The sequence below is a fragment of the Grammomys surdaster genome, unplaced genomic scaffold, assembly GCF_004785775.1.
Source record: "Grammomys surdaster isolate TR1022 unplaced genomic scaffold, NIH_TR_1.0 752, whole genome shotgun sequence".
In the NCBI taxonomy this organism is placed as follows: Eukaryota; Metazoa; Chordata; class Mammalia; order Rodentia; family Muridae; genus Grammomys; species Grammomys surdaster.
Window position 1 is genome coordinate 2,772,596 of NW_021605171.1, and position 27,026 is coordinate 2,799,621.

Here is a 27,026-nt window from a genome sequence, read left to right on the forward strand (position 1 = left end):
ATAGTTCATTATAGAGGGAAGTCAAGGCAGGAAGTCAAGGCGGGAGCTTGGAACAGGAAATATGTTCGAATGATGGCTTGCTTTCTGGCTCCCTCCCCCTCTGACTTATGCTTAGTTGTTTGATACAGCCAAGGAGCTCCTACCTAGGTTTGACATCTTCCACAGTGCTCAGTCAATACTGAGTCAATGGATCCCAAGGCCACCCCTGTTGCAGGCCTGCTTGAAAGCCAATTTGACCAAGGCAATTTTTCAATCAGTGCTTTCCTGTCATACACCTCCAGACTGTGTCAAGTCAACAGTGAAAGCTAGGGCATATCTCCAAAATTCTGCTATAGTGTGGATCTAGAATGTTCCCCAAGGATACAAGTGTTAAGGGAGTTTCCCAGCTTTGGATTGATTCTATTACAAGGTAAAAAACCTGCCAAGAATACAGCTTCATAGGAAGAATTAGATCCTTGGAGCAAGCCTTAAAAGGTGATATAGAACACCAGTGTTTCTTACCGCTCTCTTTCCTTTTCCTATACCCAGGAAAGCTAATAAGCTTCATTTGACCATGCATTCATACCATGATTATCTGCCTTAATCTTGCTTAAAAGAAATAGGATCAGACAACTCTAAATGTCAGCCAAATTAATTTTTTGTAAGTTTAACACCTCGGTTATGGTGTTATAGTAGTGGAAAACTGACTAATGTAAACCCCTAATATTAAACCGAATCTTCAAGGAACTGAGAAAACTAAAATCTCGGTAGACTGGAGATATATGCATTTAACAGGGGTGCTTATTCTAAGTCCTATTAGGACATAGAACTAGGAGTTAAGAGAATATAGCTATAGAGCCTCATTATATGCTCAATACAGCCACATTTCTTGTGAACTGCAGGGTCAGCCCTGACTGAGCGTCTTCATTATCATCCTCCTGTGCTTAAACATATCTTGATAATCAAACACTTTCCACAAAGATTCAGTAGCCTTCATGGTCATGAACAGTGGATATATCTCTGCCATTTATGTTTCCCAATTTCTTCAGTAAAATATCATTCTCAAGCCTCAAATTTATACATGTGAAGTGTGTCCTTGATGAGATCTTAAGTTTGTATTTAACTGAAATGATTTCAAAAATTAAGATTTCCATACTTTAAAGCAGTATCTATTTCTCTGTTTTCTTCGTCAGTGGCTTGGAATACTAGTTAGCGAGAGATTAACTTTTCCCCATGTTGGTGCTTAATTGTGATTAATTTACACGTTGTGCAGAGAGCAACTATCATGAGTTGATAACCTAGTGATACCCAAATCTATTTCCTGTTCAGAATCTTACTTCTGCAAGGGGTCTGTAACAGATCGTTAATCTTGGTTGTCACATTGATTGGATCTGGAATCAAGGAAGAGAAATGGCTGATGGTTGGTCTGCAGCAGCATTTTCAGGAAAGGACTAACTGAAAAGAAAACGCTCCTGGAACAGGCTTACCTTCTGACAATGGTTCACTTATGAAAAGCTCTGAGCTACTGGCTCCCTGCCTTTGCATTTTGCTGATGAGTGTGTTAGTCTCTGCTGATTCTCCCCTTGGCTAACATGAGAACCCAGCATCTTAGGTCTTTCAAGGTGAACTGAATACCAAGTGACTGTTCAAGAATATTCCAGCTCCAGTGACAGCCTGTCTGGAACTGCTGAGGGTTCACCCTTAAGGACTGAGTAGTTAAAAGGTTTTCAGTCTCACCAGCATGCAAATGGCCATTGCTGATAGCTCAGCCCCTAAGATTTAAGAGTGTGAGTCAACCTACCAAAATCCCCTTGAAAACATATTTTCTCTCCTGGCTTTTTAGTTCATATGAAGTACTACAGTGTATATGCCTTCTATCAGTTCTGTTCTTTACATAACCATGATGAATGCATGGTTGTTAAACAAAACATATCAGCTACTTTTCCTTTCCATGTAGTCTATCATAATTATTCTCATATTCAAAGAATATAAGTTGGTCAAATATTTATAATCTAAGAATGTAACAGACATGCTTCTAGTGAAAGGAGAAACTAGGTAGGCTTGTCTGCTTGACTCTTCTCCTTTGGTCCTTTTCTCTCATTCTCTAAGGTTTTATCTTTCCTGGTATCATGGCCTTAAGGGTAAGGAGTCTGAACATCACTTCCTAGACTCTTGAGCCAGTGCCAACTTCTTCCAGTAGACTGCTGTGACTGAACTTTTCCTACTACCCCAGTCTACACACATGCATTCTGGTAAGAACAATGAGGCTGATGAGTGATCCCGTGGGCCATCTACAGTGGCCAGTTACATGTAAAATGGTCAGCTGGGGTTTAGTTGATTTGCACAGCTGTGGTTCACAGGTGCTAGCATGATGCCCAGAGCAGATTGTCATGTTCTATAGACCCATGTGGCAGGTTGAGTTATTCTGCTTTTCAGATTGCACCACCAGGCACTGAAGGAGTCTGGCATAAGTCAGTCATGCTCTTTCCCTTTCATAATAAATAGCACCTAATATCTATCTGCATCAGCTCTGTAGTGTATTTTAGTGTAGATACACTAAAATGCTATTGATATCATTTACTTTTTAACCTAAAACTCTTTAATTCGGTGAGATTCTTTTATAATACAGCTTCTTAACTACTTTAGTAATTGTCACAGATGGGTTTAACAAACTATAGCATTGTTTCTGCCTTTGACTTTTGATCAACTAAAATTTTCAGTTTTTTTCTACCTAAGTGCCTATTGTGAAATATCGGTGAAGTTTTATAATAAGCACTTTATTTTTGTACTAGTAAAGTTTTATTTTTGTCCAATTTATTTATATTATCTTGGTTGTCTTTGTGATAACAGTAATGAATGTCATTGTTACACTGTTACTACTCCATCAAGGAATACAGGCTTTTATGAGAGAAATACTTTTAAAAACTGTAACCTGTAATTAATTATAATATAGCTATTACTGAAAGCATACATTCTATACCTAGAGGTATTAGTTCAGTAACATTTGACTTTTTAGATTGTATATCAACTTTCTAGCAATAAAAAAATAGGGACTGTCTTGTTTTTCACACTAAAGTAAGACATTACTTGGAGAAAAGGAAAATAACAAAAGTATACTGTTATTACATAATGCAAGAAATAGAATTCACAGAACATCATAAAAAATAATGACAGGCCACAAATACCTATTGTACTAACATTTCTAACATTGGGGGGGGTGGCAAATGCTTAATATTCACCGAATTCTTAATTGATGATAAAGATAAATTTTCTGTTTACTTCCTACAAATTTAATTTCCTTCTGTATAGCATCTCAATGATTTTAATAATAGATCTGTGTACTTTATAGTAGTTAAAATGTTTCCTAAATATTACCCTTTCTTTAAAGCTATTATCAAGAGACCAATCAATACAGCACAGGTTTTCTTTACTTACTAGAGGCCTTCCTCTAACACAGTGTTGTTTCATCTCATTGAAGGACACCTGTCACACTGCCACTATTACAGAACCCTTTGCTCTTAATGATCCAATTGCCACAACCAGGCCTGGCAGACAACAAAACCTTTGTTAGTTTCTTGCCTCCATTTTAGTTTTAATGTGACTCCTGCTATTGATGCTGCTAAAGACAGAAATTAAATTGCTTGAGGCAAGCTGTCTTGTACATTTCTCAACAACCAGAAACGGCTTCTACCACTTCTTACATGCTATTGGATCTAATTGGAAAACCTTAAATTTCTTGTGCCTTGCTTAATATTCATATTTCTTGTTTATTCCAAGTGTGCCAAAGTTACCATTCTGTCAAAGTCAGATGTTCAAAGATTGGAGTTCCAACATAAATGTATGAAACAAACCTCAGGTGTTTTGAATGAATTGTAGAATCTATACATTATGCTAAACTACTGTTAAGACCAAAGGAGTACCAGAACATTTTGTTTCTGTATATTTTATATCAGGGCACACAGTAAACATAACTCATATACAAAGTATCTTGCTAGTCTTTGTATTTATTATATAAATGTGATAAAAGTATAACTATAAATAAATGTGGAGGATTCTGCACTTTCAATGAAAAAAAATGCGCAGTTGTTTGCTTGTGTATCATTGTGTGAAGAGTGAAGAAGACGCAGCCAAGTGGGACATCGTTTATCCAGCAGTTGAGCTTTAGTCCTTCAAATAAACTAAAGGTTTCCTGGGCAAGTAACTAAGCTCTTCAAGCTCCTCACTCCACACACGTTGTTTGGACTGTACATACATGATATAACATGATGTTATATCCAATTTTGCTGTTTGATCTCCAATTTTGGATTCCTCTCAAATGGAAGGGGTAAATCAGGAACACTTTCTATTAAGAGAAATTTTGGCATGTTTCTGTATTTTAAACATAGATCAATCTCATAAGAAAATAAAATTCAAAGTACAGTAGAAACTGTATAATCAATTTATCTAATACTATACGAACAGGAAATGAATGATGTTTAGGAAATAGAAACTGCTGAAATTACAAAAAAATGGAAAGAAGGTAAAATTATTCTATGGTTTTCCATAAAGTCATTTAGAATGAGAACTCATGCCTACATTACAAATGCTGTGTTTTTCCTAAAAATAATTGCACACTTTCCAATTTTCTTTGCAAGGAAAATTATACATTAATACAATGTGTTCTCCATGAGAAGGAGGGGGTGTGACAATTTTCCATAGACCTGAACAAAAATTGTCTTCTGCTTAATGGAAGTGTACTTATTCAAATCATGTCATTGCTCCGAGTGACTACAATCAGCAGCTCTGAAAAGTCTGAGCCTGGGACTGAATGATTTTTCATCTCAGTCCAGGATATGAATCATATCAACCTTGAAAGAGTAAAAGGAAGAAATTCCCCAGCAAAGCGTTTCCAATACATTTCCATTTAAAGCACAAAACTGCTTTTATTCAGGTACTCCAAGGTATTACAACCTTCTGCAGCTTCTGACTGAATAACGCTTCAGAAGTGTCTGAGAGATGAGAGCCATTCCCATCAGGAGGATCCAGTCACTTACTCCCGATGATTAGATTCAGACAGATGCCTTCATTCTATTAATTACACGTTTCAAAGCACGGTCCACATTAATTCAAGCTGTTTGTTGAATTATGTTAAAATAGTATTCACTTCGCACTCTTGATCATTAAAAAAGAACTTCTGAAATGCTATTTTGCTATGATAATAAAATTTAGTGATCCTGAAATAGCATGTTTACTGAATTTTAAAAATCAAAATTACTACAAACGAACATAAAGCCCTTCATTGTGATTGAATCATTCTGACACTATGATTGATAAAGTGCTACCAGTTACTTAAGTATTATCTTTGTCTCATAATGAAAGAAGCTTTAAATAACACCAGCTTCCAGTACAACTTTGAAAGGTTATTTGTGTAATGCATAGACTGTTTTATGGTGACTTGCCTACAAGAGACACTTGTATAACTAGAGCATACAGGCTGTGGTAGTAACAAACGGCTATCTGATGGAATTTCAGTTTCACTACATGAGCTACAACCCACTCCTGGTACTGCCCAAGTGGCCAAGACCCTGAGACTATATATTGTCTAATCAGTATTTCTAGGGGAAAGTCAAGTATGACAGTTCTCCTAAAGGAATATAATAAAGGAATTCTGGGCGAGCAACCATCTGCTATACTCATAATTACTATCTTACTCAACCATACAAAGACCCACAACTAGAAAGGGCAGGGAATGAGCGACCTTGGAACCATCAGTCCTAAATGAGCTGTCTTCATCAAATCCCTTTCCTAGGGGTTCAGGGAACTCTGCAGAAGAAAAGGTGGAAAAATGGTTAAGACCTAATGAGGATGGAAGACACCAGGAAATAAGGCCTTGAAACAACAGGATTGATACACATATGAACTCCTAGAAACTGTGACAGCACACATGGAGCTTGCACAGGTCTGTGCCTAATGGAATTTCAGTGCTCAGAGAGGACGTAAACATCCCTGACCCAGAAGCTGTCTCCAGTTGGTAACTGCTCTCAAAGGAAAAATTAATTTTCTCCAACAAAGTTTCACTGGGTACACAAACCACACTTTAGCACAGGTCCCATGCCAAGCAGTAGATGAACAACACAAAACAAACTCAATGGTATTTGTTTCCCACAAATCTATGTCTGGCCATTTTTTCCCCAGAGAGATCTTTGCTTATACATTATGGTTTTGGTTTTGTGGGTTTTCTCTGTGTGTGAATGTATTTCTCTCAGCTTCTGTACGTGTTTCTTGTGTTTTCCCTTGCTCTTTTTTTCTCTTTGTTTTGGTCTTTTCTGGTTCATTTTTATTATATCTTATTATTATTCTAGATTACTGTTTATATTCTAATGTGAGAGGGGATGGAGGGAGAGAGAGGGAGGGAAAGAGAGAGAAGGGAAGAGAGGGAGAGGGGGAAATAAAGAAAAAAGGTATAAATTTGGGTGAGTTTTACAGTGGATAGGATGTGGAAGGAATTGGGGGAGGGGAAACCATAATCATATATTGAATGAAAAAAATATATTTTCAATAACAAATTAAAAAAGAAACCATTTGCAATTCTTGTGAACATGCTGATAAAGTAAAACATAACAGTCTTCACAATAATAATTTTGGCCTTAATAAACAAGCATGTCTAAGGCTGAATGGCAGAGGGTAGAGTTTAACTCAGTGCAGATCAGCGTCAGTAAATTAGCGGGCATAATTGTAGTTAATATATGTAAGATCTTAATATGGAGACTTTGTTTCAGGATAAATACATTTACTTGAAATTATCACCTTGAAAATTGGCTTTGAATCGTTTAGAGTTTGTCCAAAAAAAATTGATGTGTACTCACACACATGTCAAACACATGTACACATAATAATAGAAAATAAAAGTAAGAATAACATTGTCATGTTGTAATATCATTGTCAATTTTTAACATCTGGAATATTTACTAGATAGAACTGTATGTTGTTAAAGTACCACAGTTTTGCTTCTCGTGATACACTGCATAGCCTAGTGGTGTAAATACTTTTTGGGTATCAATAAAATGATCTCTGTGCCCACTAAGAAAACAGGTCTTTAAAATTATCTACAAGTGCAAGATGGTATTAGAGTGAGAACTCATATACTGTTTCTGATAATCTTTTCTAACTTCAGATAAGCGTTGATTAGCATTTTCTTCCCTCAACAAACATCCCCAAAATTAAAGATGCCATACCTTACTACAGAATTACTGTGAAACTAGAAGGTAGAAATGCTACTTCTTGCCCCCAGCTGCATATTAATGCACCTTTCTAAGGCATGTGTAAAAAGGGAACTTTACAGTTTCAAAACTGCTGACCATTGTCTGAATAGAATTTCTTCGTGTTAGTCTTAGGTATGGGTTTAAAGTCTCAATGAAAATATTTGTGTGTTTATAAACTTTGTACTTCTGAATGTCCTTCCTTTAGAAACAGTGTGATAGACACACAATCAGGTCACAGTCATGAAGGAAAATTCTCCAGGCTTTTTGGAAATGCAAGCTACATTCTAAGCAGCATTGTTCTATTGCATATGAAAGAGCCTATATTTATTCTGGGTATAATCTAATAGAATAAGTGGAAACTAAGTCTTTTATCGTCTGTAATTTTTATGCTATTTTAGGCCAAACAAATCAACACTTCAGCACATGAACCAGAGACGGTGAAAGAATCATTGAACCTCTGTATGAGCACAGCATGTCTCAAATTTTGCAGAGCAATAGCAGCTACTTCATAGAAAATAGTTTATTTTTCTCTTAAAAAATTTTATTCATTTATTGTTACAGGGTCCACTTGAATCCAATACAACTTAAACACCAAGTCAATACAGAAAACAGAGTTTATTGTAATCAAGTCACTAGTGATTGAGGACAGTCTCAGGAGCTGAACTATGTATTGGAGCTAGAGTTTTAAAGATCTTTCAAGACTCAAAAACCACAGATATCTCTGCCAAGTTACAGTGAGACTTCCCTAGGGGAATTTCCCTGTGCTACACTTACCCTGTTCTTATTGCTTGATTTGCTCAACTGTGGTGGGGTGACTTGCCTAGCATTCATGTATTAACTTGCCAACCTAGATGTCACCTACCCATGTACATCTCTCTATCTGCCAAGTAGAATAAGGGAACTTTATTTGACCACTATTCAAATTGGAAATTTTACTCAAAATGGCTTTGGTTTGGTTCCTTTTGGTGTGAATGTTTTGTGGTATACACACACACACACACACACACACACATACACACACACACACACATATATATGTGAGATTACATTTTTCTAGACAACTCTTGCTTAATTTCCAGCACTTATATGGTGACTAAGAACTGTAACTTTAGTCTCAAGGGATAAAATATCTTCTCCAGGCATCAGGAGAAGGCATACATGGAATGTGCATGCACGCGTGCGCGCGCACAAACACATACACATATGCAGACAAAATAGCCATGCAATAAGATAATTCAATAATTTAAAAATATATATTAGGTAAAATATATTATGCAGGATTGGTTCATTCAATTATGGATGTGAAGAAGTACAAATGTCAGCCATCTAGTAATCATGTGATTTTGTGATACAAAATTTTTCTTGAAGTCCTAATCCAATAAAAGGCAATAAAATCAAATTTATTGTTTTTATAAATTATATGTAAGGGATGAAGTAACAACAAGTAATCTTATGGTTGGGGGTCACCACAATAACATGAACTTTATTAAAGGCCCACAGCATTAGGAAGGTGGAGAGCCACTGTTCTAAGCATTACTGTCTGGTTTAGATTGGTTGTGGACGCAGCTTTGATACTCTTTTCCTGGCCTTATCTTCCTTTTATGATAAAGTTTGAAGACCTTAAGGGCAGAGTATTACATGTTAATTCTGGAACTCAGTTCATCACAGTAGAATGTGTGTGGCATTGGCAAATGGAACAACAAAAAAAATTCAGACAAACAAAAGTTGCAGTAGAATTCCTTTCCTAAGAAAAACTGTATTGATTCTTTATAGTTTTATTTCGAATAGGCTTTCATTTTCACATAGTTCTAGTATAAACTCAGATTTAGGTTGCTTTATACAGTGTTGCTGTATATGGCAATTCTGGGTCAAGATGAAGCATCAGGAACAGCAGTCCAACTGCAAGATTAACAGAAAATCTTGATGACCTCAACAACAGGCATTTAGTTTCACTTCAATTTTTTCTCTAAGATACATGGTCCACCTTGACTATATGATTGTCTGAATTAAACACCTTACTTCTAGGAAAAGCGATATATAGAAGACATAAAATAGGCAAGCTCTTTATTTTGGTTAGCCAGAGTGAGAATTCATCGTGTACACATGCCCACTGAGCTCAGGGGAAAGAAGTCTTCATTCACATAATGCCAACACAGAACAGACTGATCCAACATTTAGGATTGCGAATCTGTGGTCAAATCCTAACAGACACGCTCTGCCCGCTTCATGAAATCTGACAGGATCCCTGCTGGAGGCGATAAGTATGGGAGCACCATGCACATTCAGCCCCTGGCTGCACAACAAACCCTGACAACCTGACAGCTCCTCAGTTAGAAAGCCATTTACTCTTTTTGAGAAGTGGATAGAGTAGCAGAGACTGGAGCTTTAATTTCAGACAGTTATCTAATACATCTCCACGGCAGTTATTTGGGTGGGAAGGCTTTCTTTGTATCTTTGCAAGCATTAGTGCTTGTCCCAGTGTTTGTAGGAAGGAACTGCTCCACACATGAAATAAGCTTCATATCCCCAACTAATTCAGAGTGATCTTAAAAGAGCAGAGATTTAGGACTTAGTTTATGCAACTTATGACTTAGTAGAAAAAGTGATCTCTAGAAACAAATATGTTGGGGTGCCAAATGATGCTCATGGTCATGTGCACATGCACTCGCACACATACACACACACATACCTGTGTATAGACACACATATAATACACTAAACGAATATGCAAAGTTTTAGAATAAAAGGAAAAAATATTAAAACCAGGAATGTTTAAACCATTTTTTAAACAAGGAGAAAAAAATTAATTTTGACCCAGGGTCTCTTTAATTGAGCAGATGATGTCCTGAAATTCTCAATTTTCTTACCTCAGTCTTTTCAGTGCCTTAACTGCAAGTGTGTGTCACCACATCTGGATTCACAACATTTGAGACTGTCAACAATATAAAAGGCACCTTAGAGTCAGTAGTTTATAAGAATTCTAGCGACCTTTACTGGAATATCTATATGGTATTTGTTCTTTGGAGAGTCTCAGCCCATTTTCGAAGCTAGAGTGTAGAAATCTGAACAGCTCCCATGGTCATCTGTTATACTTGAAAATGATGTACACATGCTTTGATGTCTATGTCATTGTCTCTTTAATGCTAGATAATGAGGACAGACTGAACTCCATGCAGGTTGAAGTAACTATACTGACCTCCAGCCACTATGGAACACACAGGACTCCTAGGGCCGAGTTAGGCTGGGAGATCTCTTTCTCCACCTTCATAAGCATTCATGCATCCCAACCATCCTATCCCGAGATATTCTCTCCTCAAAAACAGTTTTCTGGCTCAGAGACTCTCCTACTTCTCTTGTCTCATGATAGCGGCTAGAGGCACGTCCAGCATGAAATGATTCGAGCCCTATTTTGTTTCTGTTGCTGAAACTCTCTTTGTCTTTCCATTGTTATCCAGTCTAGGATAGGTGTCAAGCTTTGTCATTTTAATAATATCTTACTACTGTCTTTAATTTCATTTGTTTTGCTGCATTACTATAAAAAATGTAAAACAAAAGGACAGCAAGCCAATAAAAAAAAATACCCAACCTCTATTAGTCAAACTCATTCAGTGTGCTGAGGGTTTTTGACAAACACAACCAAGATTACTGCTACAGTGAACTGGTTTTTTTTTTTTTTGTCCTTTTACGTGATATCAGCCCTGCCTAGCAATTCCTCTGTCTCCTATTCACCATTTTAAGCCTCTAGCATCATAATCTTTTGCTACTGTAGTGACTTTTCTTCAGTAGATAATATCAGCCTCTGATTTCAACAGCAAAAACCATTATATTCGCTAACTAATGCCTTAGTTCTCTAACACCAGCAAATGCATATTGTGTAAGGACTTGACTTGCTTCTTTTCTTATCCCTTCTTTTTGTACTCTGATGAGCCACACTCACCCACTTAAGGTCAAGAATACCAGCTACTCCTGCATCCTGTTCTCTACTTTTAGTTTCGTACTTGAAATCCATCATTACGCAACAAAATTCTGTTCTATCTTCTTCAACTCTCTCTCTTAAGTGACTTTTTCTCTTAATATTCAAATATGCTCAATTTATTTACATTCTAAATATTCTCCCCATATCTTCTCACACCTATTTATTTTCTGCACAAACATGTTAACCTTTTCACTTTTCATTTGTTTTTCCAGTTTTGTTCTTTAAATATTGGGTATTGCCATCCATTAACCTTCGTCGGTCCAGGAGCCTTGCATAACTGTCCACTGAAAGGCTTCACCAGCACCCAGTGAAAAGAGATGCAGAGATGCACAGCCGAACATGAGATGGAACTCACATAGTCTTATGGAAGACTTGGGGGAAGGATTGAGGACCCAAAGACATGGACTCCACAGGAAGATCAACAAAGTCAACTAACCTGGACACTAGGGGGCTCCCAGAGACTGAATCATCAACCAAAGAATGAGCGTGAGCTGGACATGGAGCCCCTGTATGTGTAGCAGATGTGCAGCTCACCCTTCATGTGGGTCCTCCAACAATTAGTGAGGGCTGTTCCTGAAACTTCTGCTTTCCCACCAATGGATCAGGTTCTCCTAACTGAACCGCCTTTTCTGGCTCCGGTAGCAGAGGATGAACATAGTCCTGCAGTAACTTCTTGTGCCATGGGAGGGGGGATTGTAGTGAGGGAGTGATGCACGGGAGGGCGCCCCCTTCCCAAAAGGAAAGGGAAGAATGGGAAAAAGGATCTGCATAAGGGCGTACTGGAAGGAGGGGAGCTAATATTGGGATGTAAAGTGAATAAAGAAACAAATTAAAAAGAGGTTCACCTCAATAAAAGTTTAGTTACTTAAAAATTAAGATTTGTCTGTCAATGGCAAGGGATTAGTGTGTGCTTGTACTATGCGTGGCTCTGGAGTGCTCACCCTGCTAAAACATGTAGTTTAATTCAGCTTAACCTCAGCATAAAATCCAACTGAAAGGACAATTTCAGAAAATCCAAATCATAATCATCAATGTACTAATGAGAGATAGGCAGGATAATAACAAAGCAAATGTGGCTTATGTAAGTGTAAATATATATCTATATTCAAAATGAAATTAATATATTCTAGAAACAGATGAGACATTAACCTGAATGAAAATCTAGAAAGTAAAAAATGTATTTTGTATTAATATGTTAAAAACAGCAATTCAAAGATATCTACTATCATTATTTCCAGTAATTATTGTCTTTAGTTTCCAAGTACACACACACACACACACACACACACACACAAATAATAGTTCTAAAATTACAAATAAGAAGCAAAAACCATCATTAAGTTCAGGTGATAGAACAATCTGCAGTAAATGAATAAAGATGTACAGATGATTTTTGAGAATTAAAAGTTGAATGAGAAAGTTGAATATAAAAATCCATTAGAATTATTATTATTTTAATATCTTAGCAATAAATGGTAAAAGAAAGTTAAAATATGTAAATTTTTAGTCACAGAATATAAATTAAAGGAGAACTCTCCCAAACAAACCTCCAAAATATTTCTTCATGATATTAAGGATGGTCTATAAAGTTACATTACAAGAAGACTGTACAAATGATGATGTATTACATTGTTCATTTCTGTGAATATAAACTTTGAGACTAGGCATGATGTACGTCATAGGATGAGGGTGTAGATAACAATACCACCCTATAACTCCTCCTTCCAGGATGAGATAACACTGGTGAATACAGTTATCAAATGCATAGTACACTTAATATTGCAGAGGGTTTGCATTTAAATCGCATCTGAAAACAACTGCAAACATGCTGGCACTTGAAGAATGGAATTTCATTCTTTTCTTAATCCATTTCTTCAAGTGAGTTAGTAGAGACTCAATGTAAGGCAGAATACGAACATTTACAAGATACCTGATTGGTACATGTCTCAGAGTGGCAAGTGTTGTCTGAATAAGAATAAACATCAACAATCATAGAAGAAATTCATAGTAAAGGCAAATTTAAATGTTCTAAGAATGCTATGAAAACCAAGTTTTTAGGGAAAAAATAATTTTTGTCATTTAATCAAGTAGCAAAGGACAAATTCTCCAAGTGTTCACTGGACCGCTGTACACATCCGAGTATCAATTCTAAAAGTAAAGGACATATCTATCTTCCTAAAGAGATAACAACCAAACAAAGAACAAAACTTGAAAGGGAAACAAAGTCAAAGAGAAATCTGAGATGCCCAAAGAAGGAAGTAGAGTCCTTTATAATCAGAGAATTTAAATAGAAGCCATGAAGGTGTATGACTATATCAAGAAATTGATATGGCCGCTAACATTGGGGAGCCTTCCTTTATGACAATATTACACCCCAAACTGACAAATGGTTGGTAACTTGAACATTTACAAGGGACTAGGATGGCTGTGAGTTAGCCCAATGACAGGATTATTGTAGGTCCACTTCCCAGGGGCCCACCCAATGCAGCCGAAAAGGAGTGCGTGGTGCTGGGAGTGGGTGCAGCCTACATGGCCTAAGACAGGGCTCTCACCCTCCTTTCACCCACCTCGGGGTCCCTTGACGTTGCCCATCTTAGACAGCCTAAAGCCTCCGACCATCGATGTGACTCATCTCACATCAATATTTTGGGGTTGTGAACTTGTCTAAGACCCCCCATAATTAGACATCCAAATTCAAAACTCACATAGTTGGGATTGATCATAAGACACCTTCTCTAACTAAACAGAGAAGGGGGAGATGCCAGAAGCCAGGACCCTAGCCCTTACCCTCACCCCCTACCTTTCCCCACCTTCACAATGTCCCCTGAAGCTTGGCAACTGCAAGATCCTGCTTGGCAACTGCAGATAGACTCAAAGCAGTGTACCATATCTTCTGAAGAATAGCAGGGAGACCATAACTCAAGTAGTGTACCATATCTTCTGAAGAATAGCAGATAGATCATAATTCAAGGCAGTGTAGACCATGACATGTTTCAAGGCACAGGCCAAGAAGATTCTGTACTTTTCCACCACATAACCCCTCTTACCCCCTCCCCTTGTAAAACATGCTATAAAAAAAGCATTTCATGTTCAAAAAAAAATTAAAGAAAAAAAAGAAATTAAAGGAAGCTTAGTAGTCTAACAAAACAGGAAGTGTTTCGCTCATGTGATGGCAATAACTTATTTACACTGCTCTGGTAAATGAAAACTGATGTATTGCAATTATGGGTTTGATGTTATCCAGTAATGGTTAAGGCATGTGTCTTCTATTGTAATTCTATTCTTGCACATGAAAATATATGCACAAGAACAGTAGTATATAGTCAATAAATAAATGTAGGAAGACTGCAACTGCCTTATTGTGTAAACAGTGTAATTAATTGTGTCATATTTATTTAATATAAAAAGGGCAACAATATACATTAATGTATTTCCACTACATGCCTGAGCAAGGATGAATCAGGCAAACAAGGTAGAAATTTTGAAGCCGGAGAGAGAATATGTAAGACTGAGTACACGACTGAATACTGGCAAATTCTGTTTCATTGGGTGACAAAGAAATAACCCCATGATCACATTAAATTCGGAGTACAATATCAGATATGCAATAAAAGGAATGTGTCAAGGATTTTCTCACACCTGTTTTTATTTTTGAAGCATATCCAGAACCAGTTACCCTCAACACAGTCAACTTCAGACACCCAGACTTTTAGAGCTATCACCTCTGTATGAAAACTTACCTGCAGTTTTCCCTTACAAAAATGTTGAAAAATGGCAAGTTCAAAGTACAGAAAAGTCATTTCTCCAAGGACTTTTGTAATTCTCCTTGAGAGAGCAGTAGTCATGAAATTCTGTCAAACATCCTTTATTGGTACTTAGCTGCCTCATTACGTGATCTGCAGAATATACTAAGGATCATTTCCTGTAAAGTATAATCTCCTGACTACAGGCCACACACAGAATTCTACCATAATGAAACTTTCTATAGCTGACTTTCAATACTACTGTATCAAACTTACTGTATCAAACTTACTCAAACACTTACTCTGAGTTTGTACATGTCACAAGCTGAAAATCAAACAGCTAGGCTTTGCCTAAATATTTAATTTAGTATCTCATAAAGGCATTAATAAAATGACTGAAAGGTGATACAATTTCCCTAGGCAAGTACTATGTTATTTCTCTTCAGTTAAATTATTCTAAGGTATGAATCTAATTAATTGTTCTATGTACTTAGGTATCTTAGAGTACTCTAAACACCCAACTGTCTGTCTAAGGAGTGCCCTCCTTCCTGTTTCCTGCTCACAGTCTCTTTTAGAACGCATGCATTTTAACGGCACTGTGATCACGCTGCAGAGAGAGAATTACATTGCAAAATCACAACAGTATAGAGAAAAGAAATTATAACAAGTCTAGGCTTACTTTACGGACACCCCTGCCAAGTTCTTCTCCATAGTTGGTTCCAAGGATTTCGAAGTGGACATTGGGGTTACCTCCATTTTCTCCAAATTCTAGATCTCCAGTCAGTCCATTAACTCCACCCTAGATGAGGGAACAGACATATTTAAAAGTTCAGAAAAATCAACCAATTAATAATAAAGGATAAAAGAAGTTATAAGCACTTGCTATTCATAAAATAAAATTTCAAAGAATATGCTTATTAATGGACTAATTTTAGTAGATTCACAACACACCCAGGAGTTCTTTCTGTTAAAAAGTCATCAGAAGTGGCTTAATTCAATCTCATCCACTTGTCCTAAAAAATAATTTAGGCTCTATGAGCCAATGACTATTCCAAATGGCGTCTGGTTAAAGCTGAGACTCAGCTCCACAGTGAAGATATGGCCATTCATGCATAGCACCACAGTACGGAAGCACTCAGGAAACTAAAAGAAGCTATTCTGGACACAATTCCAGTTAAATTTGATCTAAAACTATACCTAGGAATTTTAAATTGCATCACATAAAACTTTGTAGTTTATTTTCCCCTGTGAATTTATTTTCCAACCAAGACCAATAATTGAATATGTTGTTTCCAAAAGATCAAAGAGAAGAAATACGGCATTAGCCTGATTTATATATGAAGCAATGTATGTATATCTATAAATTATCTCAAAATATTGTATTGTATTACATTAATATGTACAACTTTGTTTTTATATATTAGGTAAAAAGATTAATTTAATAAATTATATATTTATATAAGGAAAGGTAAATTGGGATAGACATTATTTTTATGCTTTCCACTGTCTTTGCTGGCATTGAGACTCTGGGAGTTTCCAGACTCCATCGTTCCTTCACTCTGGCAGATATTTGCCTTGTGGTCACATGGGTCGTACCTGCTCCTTACTGTTCTTGTTCACTTTGATCTATCGACCTTCACCTTACTTAGGATTTTAAACTCACTGCGATGTTCACAGTCACTTCAGCATTACTGTGTGCTCTGGGAAGAAGAATTTTGGCTCTGTAATGACATTTATTTTGACAACAAAGAATCTCAGTTTGTGAACTGCCCCAGTTATCATCTCTGCAGTGCTGATGCCTAAACATGTAACACTTGTCTTTACCTGTAGCTCCATTTTTGTCTTTCTTGGCTGGTTTTATGCTGTCTGCTCCATCTCACACTTCCTCTCTGCCTTCTAGACACCCACAGAATACCTACTTCATAAACAACGTTCAGATAACTATTGTAAACTTAATGTTTCGGATTTTTATTATGAATTCCCTTTTTCTTTCTTTGTTGTTTCTCACACACTGCCTTCATTGTAAACAACAGGTGGAGGTACCTAGAAATGGTAAAAAATTATTGTACAAAAGCAGGGACTTGGTCAGCTGCCTGTTGGCTGCCCTTGGGCACTCAGAAGTAGATGCTAACCCTAAGCAGGAGAAAGAGAACTTCAAACTTCAAGAATACTGAGGCGACCAAGGAGATGAAGAGCTCTTTGTAAATACCATGTGTGTACTTGGTGGTAGTGACCTTGTAAACAAAGAAGCAGGCAGTGAAGAACATGCTAAAGGCTAAAGTACCACAGTCAGGTGTGGGAAGCAAGCCAGGTTCACCGGGCTAGCATAGCTACTCAAGGGCTTGAGCTCCACTTTGCTCCACACAGAATAACTGTGTTCCACCACCAGAAGAACACACTGGCAGGGGCAAGTGCTCTCTATTATGAATCCCAATAGTCAGCCTATTTTATTTTTACAGCAGTATAATTAACAGAACAAGTTTTTCATCATTACTTCCTTGATTAAGACAGGAACTTAAATTATCTAGTTGTATCATGGATGAAATATGTTGAATTTTATCTGTCCGTGGTCTTTTCATAGGAATTATCAGTGACAAGCAGAGGACTTCACCAGTGGCCTAGGAATATAACAGCTGTACAGAAACCAACCAACTAGCTTACCTTTCCCCTGTCTCAGAATCTATGTATTTTAAATGGAGAATAAAGCTTTTATATCAGAGTGTTATTTCTGCTATACATATAGCATGACAAGTTTAAGTAAAGCAGAAGAGTGCTTTCAATGTTGAGAGCTTAGCTGCAGTTGTTTGCACCATTATGGTCAAGTGTTTTTTCTAGTCCTTATTTTTGCAGACCTTCTAACTCTATAAAATGCAGTTCATCACTTTGCCTCCTTGTCAGTTAAAGTTTAAGATTCAATTTGTTTATATGACTCTTGTAGGAGCATGTGTGTTTTTGTACACACATGTAATGGTGAGAAGTCCTTGGAGATAGAATTTCTGGATCCAACATGAGAAGAATGGGCCTGAGGAGCTGTGCAGCACGCTCCATCCCCTCAGTCATTTGCCTGTGCTCCTTGTTTGCTTCTATATATATACAGAGAATATATCCAAGTGGTACAATTCAGTTTTATACCATGCATGAAGTCAGTATTAGTGTGGCAAACCATCCAATATCCCTTACAAATTTAAATGAAGAATAGAGTGAATTTCATTATCACTGATATCTCCAAGTTGAAAATATATGTATGAATATAGCATACATCATTATATATAAGTTCCAAATATCATAATTCTAAAAAATCCTATTTAAAGAAACTTATTATATGTATTTATTCATTGGGGCAAGGCACCTGCCACATTGCATGATTGGAGAGCAAAGAGTACCTTGTAGAAGTTAGCTCTCCTCTTCTACCATGTGAGTTCCAGAGTTAGAACTCAGGTGATCGGGCTTGTAGGTAAGGTGCTCAGACATCTCACTAGCCTATAGAATCTTTCGTGCAAGAGTAAAGGTACATAGCTTTCATGCCAGCACCTGGGATACAAAGGCAGGCAGAACTCTTTAGGTTGGAAGCCAGCATGGTCTGCATAGTGAGTTCCAGTCCAACCATGGCTACATCATGTTCCTCTGTCTCAGAGGAACAACTACAAAAAGCTCTTATTCTCATTCTATCTCAAAATATCTCCTAACCACATGAGAATTCTGCTTATTGTCTCACTTCTAGCAAGAGGGAAGGGATAGCATGTTCTCATGATTACTATATGGAAAACTCTAGCCCCAGAAAGTTTTAAACATCCAATCACTCTTTTACGTTCTTAGTCATCCCAGTCGGTAGGCTATGGCTGTGCAGGACCAAGTCTTCCTCTGCAGGAAGCAGCTTGCACTGTGTGACTTAATGCATTTACAGAAAAAAAAAGCATAAAAACCATAAATCAGAGGACTTGCACTTAGTTTGCTGCAGCCCTACCTTGCTCACCTCTTTGACTTTGTAATTTATCTTCTTCTTGCTCTATCATTAATGAGCTTTTGACATGCATAATCAGAGGATTCTGCCCTGAGGAAGTTGTCTAGGATGCACAAGAGGTCAACACTGTAAGCAAATAAGCCTTTTAAACAACATTCTTTGTTATCTCAGCCAGATTTAACCTGATTTTTTTGTTATTTGTTTTGAGATTCCAGTGCTTTTGATTTGTTTCTTCATCTATCTTCTGATTAACCTTAAAAGTAGAGGTTGGCAAAAGCATTCTGGCTGGCGATGATGAATGAGCATTGCCTTTGTGTACTCATGGTTGTATTTATAAATCTCATGGGGGTACAGAAGATTCTAAACAACATAAGCTAATTGGTCATTGATAAAGCAAACAGCAAACTAGCATCCTGTATGTTCTTTACACTGACTGTCAGGTCTTTAGCTTAAGGATCTTTAAAATACTGAGTATGCTACTTTGGATTTTATTCTACACACATAATATAGAAATATCATGGAAAACAAATAGAAAGAAATAAGAAAAAAGAAAGAAAAGTTAAAAATGGGAGAATCAAAGCTTGAGAAATATTTATCACTAAATTTAAATAACAAATTTCTAAGTAGACCAAAGTATCTTGTTCTCCTGTAGCTTCGAAAAATTGAGGGCAAAGACTTTATGAAAATGATTACTCAGCAGAATGAAGGACCCTGTTTCCAAATCCATTCTGTTAGCCTCTGCCTTTTTATCGTGGAATTGAGTCCATTGATGTTGAGAGATATTAATGATCAGGAACTGTTGATTCCTGTTACTGTGATGTGTATGGTAGTTGAGTGTGTGTGTGTGTGTGTGTGTGTGTGTGAATGTGTGTGTGTGTGTGTGTGTGTGTGTGTGTGTGTGCTGCTTTGCTGGTGTGGAATTATTTATTTCCTGTGGTTTCTTGGGTGTAATTAGCCTTCTTTGGTTGAAGTTTTCCTTCCAGTATCTTCTGTAGGGCTAGATTTGTAGATAAATAATGTTGAAATTTGGTTTTGTCATGATAGACATGACAAAATACATAGTCCTTCTATGGTAATTAAAAGTTTTGCAGTGTATAGTAGCCTGGGCTGACACTGGTGGTCTCTTAGTGTCTGCAAGAATCTGCCTAGGCCCTTCTGGTTTTGAGATTCTCTGATGAGAAGTTGGTTGTTATTTGGATAAGTCAACCGTTATTTGTTACGTGTCCTTTTTCACTTGCAACTTTTAATATTCTGTCTTTGTTCCATACATGGAGTGCTTTGATTATATGGCGAGAGAATTTGCTATTCTGGTCCAACCTGTTTGGTATTCTGTAATCTTTGTATATGTATGTAGGCATATTTGTTTTTAGGTTGGGAAAATTTTCTTCTATGATTTTGTTGAAAATATTTTCTGGACCTTAGAGCTGGGAATCTTCTCCTTCTTCTATTCCTGTTATTCTTCAGTTTGGTTTTCTCATACTGTCCCAGATTTCTTGGATGTTTTGCATCATGAACTATTTAGATTTAGCATTTTCTTTGACCAATGTTTCTATTTCTTCAATCATATCTTCTAGGTTTAATTTTCTCTTCAATCTCCTGCATTCTGTTCTTGCTTGTGTAGTTCCCTTTTTCTTCCTTAGGTTTTCATGTCTTTGTTTGTGTTTTCTATATTGAATCTATATCCATTATCAAGTCTAGAACAGTTTTATTCACTTCCTTCACCTATTTGATTGTATTTCCTATATTTCTTTATGGGATTTATTAATTTACCCTTTAAAGACCTCTATCATTTTTATAATATTGGGTTTAAGGGCATTTTCTTGTGCCTTGGCTATGTTAGCATATCCAGGACTTGCTATAGCAGGATATCAGGCCATACTACCCTGGCTCTTGACAATTGTGTCCTTACACTGTCCTTTAGCCATCTTGTTGTTCTTGTTGTTGGTAGGATGTCCCTGATGCCAGGAGGACTCTGAGATTCATCTTACAAACATCAGAATGGCTAACATAAAAAAACCCTCAAATTATAGCACATGATACTGAGGATACAGATCAAGAAGAGTACTGATTAGAGTGAAAACTTGTAAAACCACCTTGGAAATCACTTTGGGAGTTTCTCAGAAAACTTGGAAGAGTTCAACTTCAAGACCCAACTATAACATTCATGGGCATGTACCAAACGATGTTCTACAATATAAAAGAGCACGTACTCAACTATGTTCATATCAACTTTACTTGTAATAGCCAGAAACTGGATACAATGTAGATCTCCCTCAACAGAAGAATGGCTAAGATTGAAAACTCAGAAGACAGCAGATGCTGGTGAGGATGTGGAAAAAGAGGAACACTCTTCCATTGTTGGTGGGATTGCAAGCTGGTACAACCACTCTGGAAGTTCCTCAGAAAACTGGACATAGTATTACTTGTGGACTCAGCTATATCACTCCTGGGCATACACGCAAAAAATTCTCCAACATATAACAAGAACCCATGCTCTTCTATGTTCATAGCAGCCTTATATATGATAGCCAGGAAAGAACTCAGATGTCCTTCAAAAGAGGAATGGATACAGAAAGTGTGTTACATTTACACAATGGAGTACTACTCAGCTATTAAAAACAGTGAATTCATGAAATTCTTAGGCAAATGGATGGAACAAGAAAATATCATCCTGAGTGAAATAATCCAATCACAAAAGAACATACATGGTGTGTACTCACTGATAAGTGGATATTAGCCCAAATGCTCAGGATACACAAGATACAATTCACAGACCACATGAAGCTCAAGAAGAAGGAAGACCAAACTGTGTGCCTCAGTCCTTCTTAGAAAGGGGAACAAAATACTCATGGGAGTAAATACAGAGAGAAAGTCTGGAGCAGAGACTAAAGGAAAGGCCATCCAAAGACTGCACCTGGGGATATATCCCATATGCAGAAACCAAACTCAGACACTATTGCGGATGCCAAGAAGTGCATGCTGACAGGAGCCTGACATAGCTGTCTCCTGAGAGTCTCTGCCAGAGCCTGACAAATACAGAGGTGGATGCTTACAACCAACCACTGGACTGAACAATGGGGTCCCCAGTGGAGGAGTTAGAGAAAGGACTGAGAAACCTGAAGGGGTTTGTAACCCCATAGGAAGAACAGTGATATCAACCAACCAGACTCTCCAGAGCTCCCAGGGACTAAACCACTAACCAAGGAGTACACATGAAGGGACCCACGGCTCCAGCTGCGTATGGAACAGAGGATGGCCTTGTTGGGCATCAATTGAAGGAGAGGCTCTTGGTCCTATGAAGACTCGATGTCCCAGTGTAGGGGAATTTGAGGGCGAGGAGGCAGGAGTGGGTGTGTGGGTGGGGAAACACCCTCATAGAAGCAAGGGAGGGGGATGGGATAGGGGGTTTACAGAGGAATAGGAAAAGGGGATAACATATAAAATGTAAATAAAAAATCTAATAAAAAGGAAGAAACAAAGAAAGAAAGACAGAAAGAGAAAAGAAAGAAAATGTGATACACTTACATTATAGAATACCACTTAGCTATTAAAAACAAAGACATCATGAAATTTGCAGGAAAATGGATGGAACTAGAAACTATCATCCTGAGTGAGATAAACATACTCAGAAAAACATACATGGTATGTACTCACTTATAAATAGACATTAACTACAAAGTACAGAATAACCATACCACAATCCACAGACTCAAAGAAACTAAGTAATAAGGTTAGCCCAAAGGAGGAGGTTTGAATCTCACTCAAAAGAAATAAAATAGGCATTGGAAGTGTATGGAGGGAGGGAACTGGTTCAGAGAAGGGGTGAGGAGGAGAATGGTGATGGGGATCAGGTGTAGGGAGAAGTGGGGTGGACGAAATCTGGAAGAGAGAACTGCTAGGGAGCATTTCTAGGACTAGCCTGTGGCCCAGAATGGGAGAAATTCCCAGAAGTTTATGGGGTGACCCTACCTAAGATTCCTAGCAACTGGAAATATAGACACTGAAGTGGTCATCTCCTGGAGCCAGGTGGGACTTCCAGTGGAGGCAGGGGGACAACAAACCACCCATACAATCTTTGACCCCAAATCTGTCCTGCCTGCAAGATGAACAGGGATAAAGATGGAGCATGGTTTAAAAGAAAAGCCAACCCCTGACACCTTAATGATACTCTGCTGTGCTTGAAGACAGGAGTGGAGTATAACTGTCTCCTGAGATACTCCATCCAGAGGCTGATGGAAACAGATGCAGAGACCCACACTCAAACATCAGGTGGACCTAGGGGAATTATGTGAAAGAGTGGGAGACTGGATTTGGGGGTCTCTGTTCAAGGATACCACAAGAGGACCTACAGAGTCAACAAGAGCTATCAGAAACAATCATGCTATCAACAAATAGCATGCACAGATTGGACCTAGGGTGCTCTATACATTTGTAGCAGATGAGCAAGCAGCTTGGTCTTTGTATGAGTCCCCTAACAATTTGAGGGGGGAGGGATGTGTCTCTGACTCTGTTCCTGCCATTAGATTCCCTTCCTCTAGCTAGACGGCCTGGTCCCACTTTAGTGGGAAAAGATGCACTGAGTCTTCCTTTGACAGGATGTCCCAGGGCAGGGTGGTGTGCAAAGAGGGATTCCCTTTCTCTAAGGAGAAGATAAGGGGATAATAAGGGGAGGATTTGTGAAGAGAGGAGGGATTGGGGGTTACAACCAGGATGTAAAGTGAATAAGTAAATAAATAAAAAAATGAAAAAAGAAAAGAATATGATTACTCAGATTGCCTATATCTTGGGTTGTTTATGAGTTTAAAAATCTCCAATAGAAAGATAACATTGCATTGCCTTTAGTGATTGTGCTGGATAGTTTAAGGTCTACTTGACATAGCTAAAGTCATCTGAGAGGAGGGAATCTCAGCTGAGTTAATGACTCCATAAGTTTCGGCTGTAGGAAAGTCTATTAGGCATGTTCTTAATTAATGATATTTGTGGGAGGGTCCAGAACATTTTGGGTAGGGCCACCCATGGGTTGATGGTCCTGGTTTCCATAAGAAAACAGTCTGAGAAAACCATAAGGAGCAAAGACACTCCTCTATGGCATCTGCATCAGCTCCTCCCTCTAGGTTCTTTCCCTCTTTGGGTTCAGCAACCCAAATTAAGACAGTAATGTATGAATAAATATAATCAGAAATGAAGTGATAGTTTCAAAATAGGTTCACAGATCAGTTAATTTGTATGAAATCTTTAGAAAAATTGGAAGCAACATATAACATTTACATGTGCATATATATACTAGTACACACTTATGCATATAAAAATCTACATTCACAGTAGACTTATAACAAACAGATGATACTGTCTATGCCTTAAAGAAAGCAACTACAACTCATTCATTAAGGAGCTCTGATAAATTCTGATAAATGTCCCTGTCTTTCTAAGTTTTCTCTCTAAACTATTCATGCATATTGCTTGTCTTATATAACGTATATATTTTAAAGTGAATTGCTCAAAATGAACATTTGAATAAAATTAAATTGTGCTGTTACCTGCCTTGTAAAACAAATGAACTAAAATTCAAATATTTATTGATAAATTCTGAGAGTCTTTTTCAAAGGGTTAAATGATAGTTGCTTATGTTTATTCATACACCATACACACACACACACACACACACACACACACACACACACACACACACACGAGTGCTCTGTCCCATATTTGTGAATACAGAGAGAAAAAGTCAATGCCCTGTGTCTTTCTCAATACAACTCCTCCCTATGTTTTGAAACTGGGTCTCTCAATCTAGAGCTTTCCAAGTTTGATACATTAATTGGCTATCAAAACTCTCCTGATTGTTCTTTTTAAATGTGAATGCTGAGAATCTGAACTCAGGTCTTCTTGATTGTATGGCATGTACCTCACCCACTATGCAATTTTTGAAAACTACCATGACAAAATCTGCTTATTTGTGAAAAGTGTATTTTATAGTTCAAGTTGTGTTCGTGCATATCATGTCTTCCTAAATTTTCTTTTTCTCCTTCAGATATGTTCATACTCACTGATATAGTATTGCTTTTCTACAGAAAGCCAATATGTTCTTTTCTCTAAGGATTTATATTTTGAAAGATTGCAAACAAAATAACCTATATTTCATCTTGCCCATGGCATAAACTATCTTTCTCTTTTCAGGATTACTCTGTATCATTACTTCTTACAGCCTCCAAATTGCTTCTCAGTGGCCTGAAAACCCACCACTTGTGCCTGCCTTTATGCATACAGAGGCTGTTGCCTGGCTCATTCCTTTTCTAAGGAGTAGTATGAGCCTCTACACTGGGACCCATGTATGTTCTGTCCTCATTAGTAGAGTTCTACAACGACTCCTTCCCTGGAAGTTCGAGGGCATGTGGAGTTATCAATACCCTGCTTAAGACAATATAAGAATACCTTATCCCATTAGAGATTATGCTATTTTCGTTAAGTGATAGTTGAAGGTTTTCTTCCATGATCCATGACTTCACGAACGCTAGGCAGCTGGCCACATTTTTAGTGTCAAGCATGATTTCTTTCTTGTTGACCAGGTACTGAATCTAATCAAAGAGTTTTTCGTTATGTCCAGGGTATTTGTTCTACTACTGACTCATTAAGGATATTATTCCATGCTGGTCTTGTTGGTCCACAATCTCCACAGCCGGGTAGGAGTGTGCATTGTTTCACTCCTTGGGAAGCTTGCATTATGGTTTCTGCACTGGTGGCTTGCATTATGGCTTGTAAACCGTGTAAATCATTGGTTATTTCATTTTCCTAAGACTCCCTGCCCTTCTTTTCGTGGCTTGGACCTCCTCATATTTAACAACACTTTATGTTAAGTAGGATCTTCAGTCTTATATTTCCAAAGCAGTTGGCATTACTCCTTATGCAGAACTGATCACACTTGTAATTATTTTTGATATTTCTATTTACCTCCCTTATTCTATGATCTAAAAAGTACAATATATGGCAGCATTTAATCAATATTTAGTGAATGAAAATATTTTACTTTTGGAAACTGGAGGCATCTTGATATTTTTGGCATTCAAAAACTTTTTAAACATCAACATGTTTCAACATATATCTTTTAACTATCAATCAATATGAGATAATATACAGTTACTTGCAGAAACCCCTGGGACACTAACATTTTCTAGTTTTTTTTAAATAAGAATTAAAAATAATTACCACAAGGATTTAAGAGGAAATTGAACATTAAGCCAATGTGAAAATACTTGAGCAAGAGAATTTTGATTAACTTATATAGAATACATAAAAACTGGCTAGTGACTTTTATTTATAATCACAGATTTTCAATATAATATATTTCATTTACTCTTTTGTCTTTAAACAAAGCTGTAATCATTTCTTCCTAAAACTCAGGTCTGATTTCATCTGAAATTCATTTTCATCTTTTATTGATCCATTAAGTAAGTTCTTTTTTGTCATTTTCTTTCCAGATCAGATAATTCTCTTCATGTGTTCTATGCATTTGGAAAATTAATCAACCTTTGTCATTGTATATATGATTGATTCCAGTAGAGGTGTCAGCTAGAGTGTCTCACCATCTGGACCATCTTCCTCATAGCTCTCATAGCAAAGCCTGTTACTATTTAGTTCTCTTTTGAGATGCCATAAGGTCCCTTCGACTCTTTCTAATTATTTTCTATTTTAAGCCAAGTCCCAATGGAACCAGCTCTGTGATGAAAATTTTATTGTACATAGAACGTTTGCTTAAAGTACTGTGGAAAAACCATATGAAAGAGACTAGAAGAAGCAAGACTGGCTCAAACAAGTAGTAAAACTGAGAAACCAACAAATGTGATCCAAGACCAGTTGTATGTATCACAAGATTAAAGAAATGAAGGGATTATGCCATTTTAGTTTGATAATAACCATGTGATATAGAATTCTCTCAGGAAGTAGGGAAACAGGAAAACAGAAACTGTAAAGAAATTCAGCTCCTTTGCTGTGTGCCTTGGCAGACATGTTTAGTGAGAATCTTGGTTTCTTTAAAAAACACAGAAGATTGTAAGAATATGTTTTCTTTTGAATCCCATGTATGGGATACAAGGCTGCTTTAGAGTATTCATAGCAACGGACTGTGG

The 27,026-nt window shown here is 37.3% G+C and overlaps 1 protein-coding gene and 1 pseudogene across 1 annotated transcript in view; both read right to left on the reverse strand.

Moving 5' to 3' along the window:
* Grid2 (glutamate ionotropic receptor delta type subunit 2) overlaps window positions 1-27,026 on the reverse strand; it is a 1,223,762-nt gene that overhangs the window by 376,374 nt on the left and 820,362 nt on the right. The window contains exon 8 of the mRNA XM_028782458.1: window positions 15,619-15,738. Coding sequence (XP_028638291.1) covers window positions 15,619-15,738 — 120 coding nt within the window. The remainder of the gene's footprint in view (window positions 1-15,618; window positions 15,739-27,026) is intronic.
* LOC114633820 lies at window positions 17,054-18,952 on the reverse strand (annotated as a pseudogene).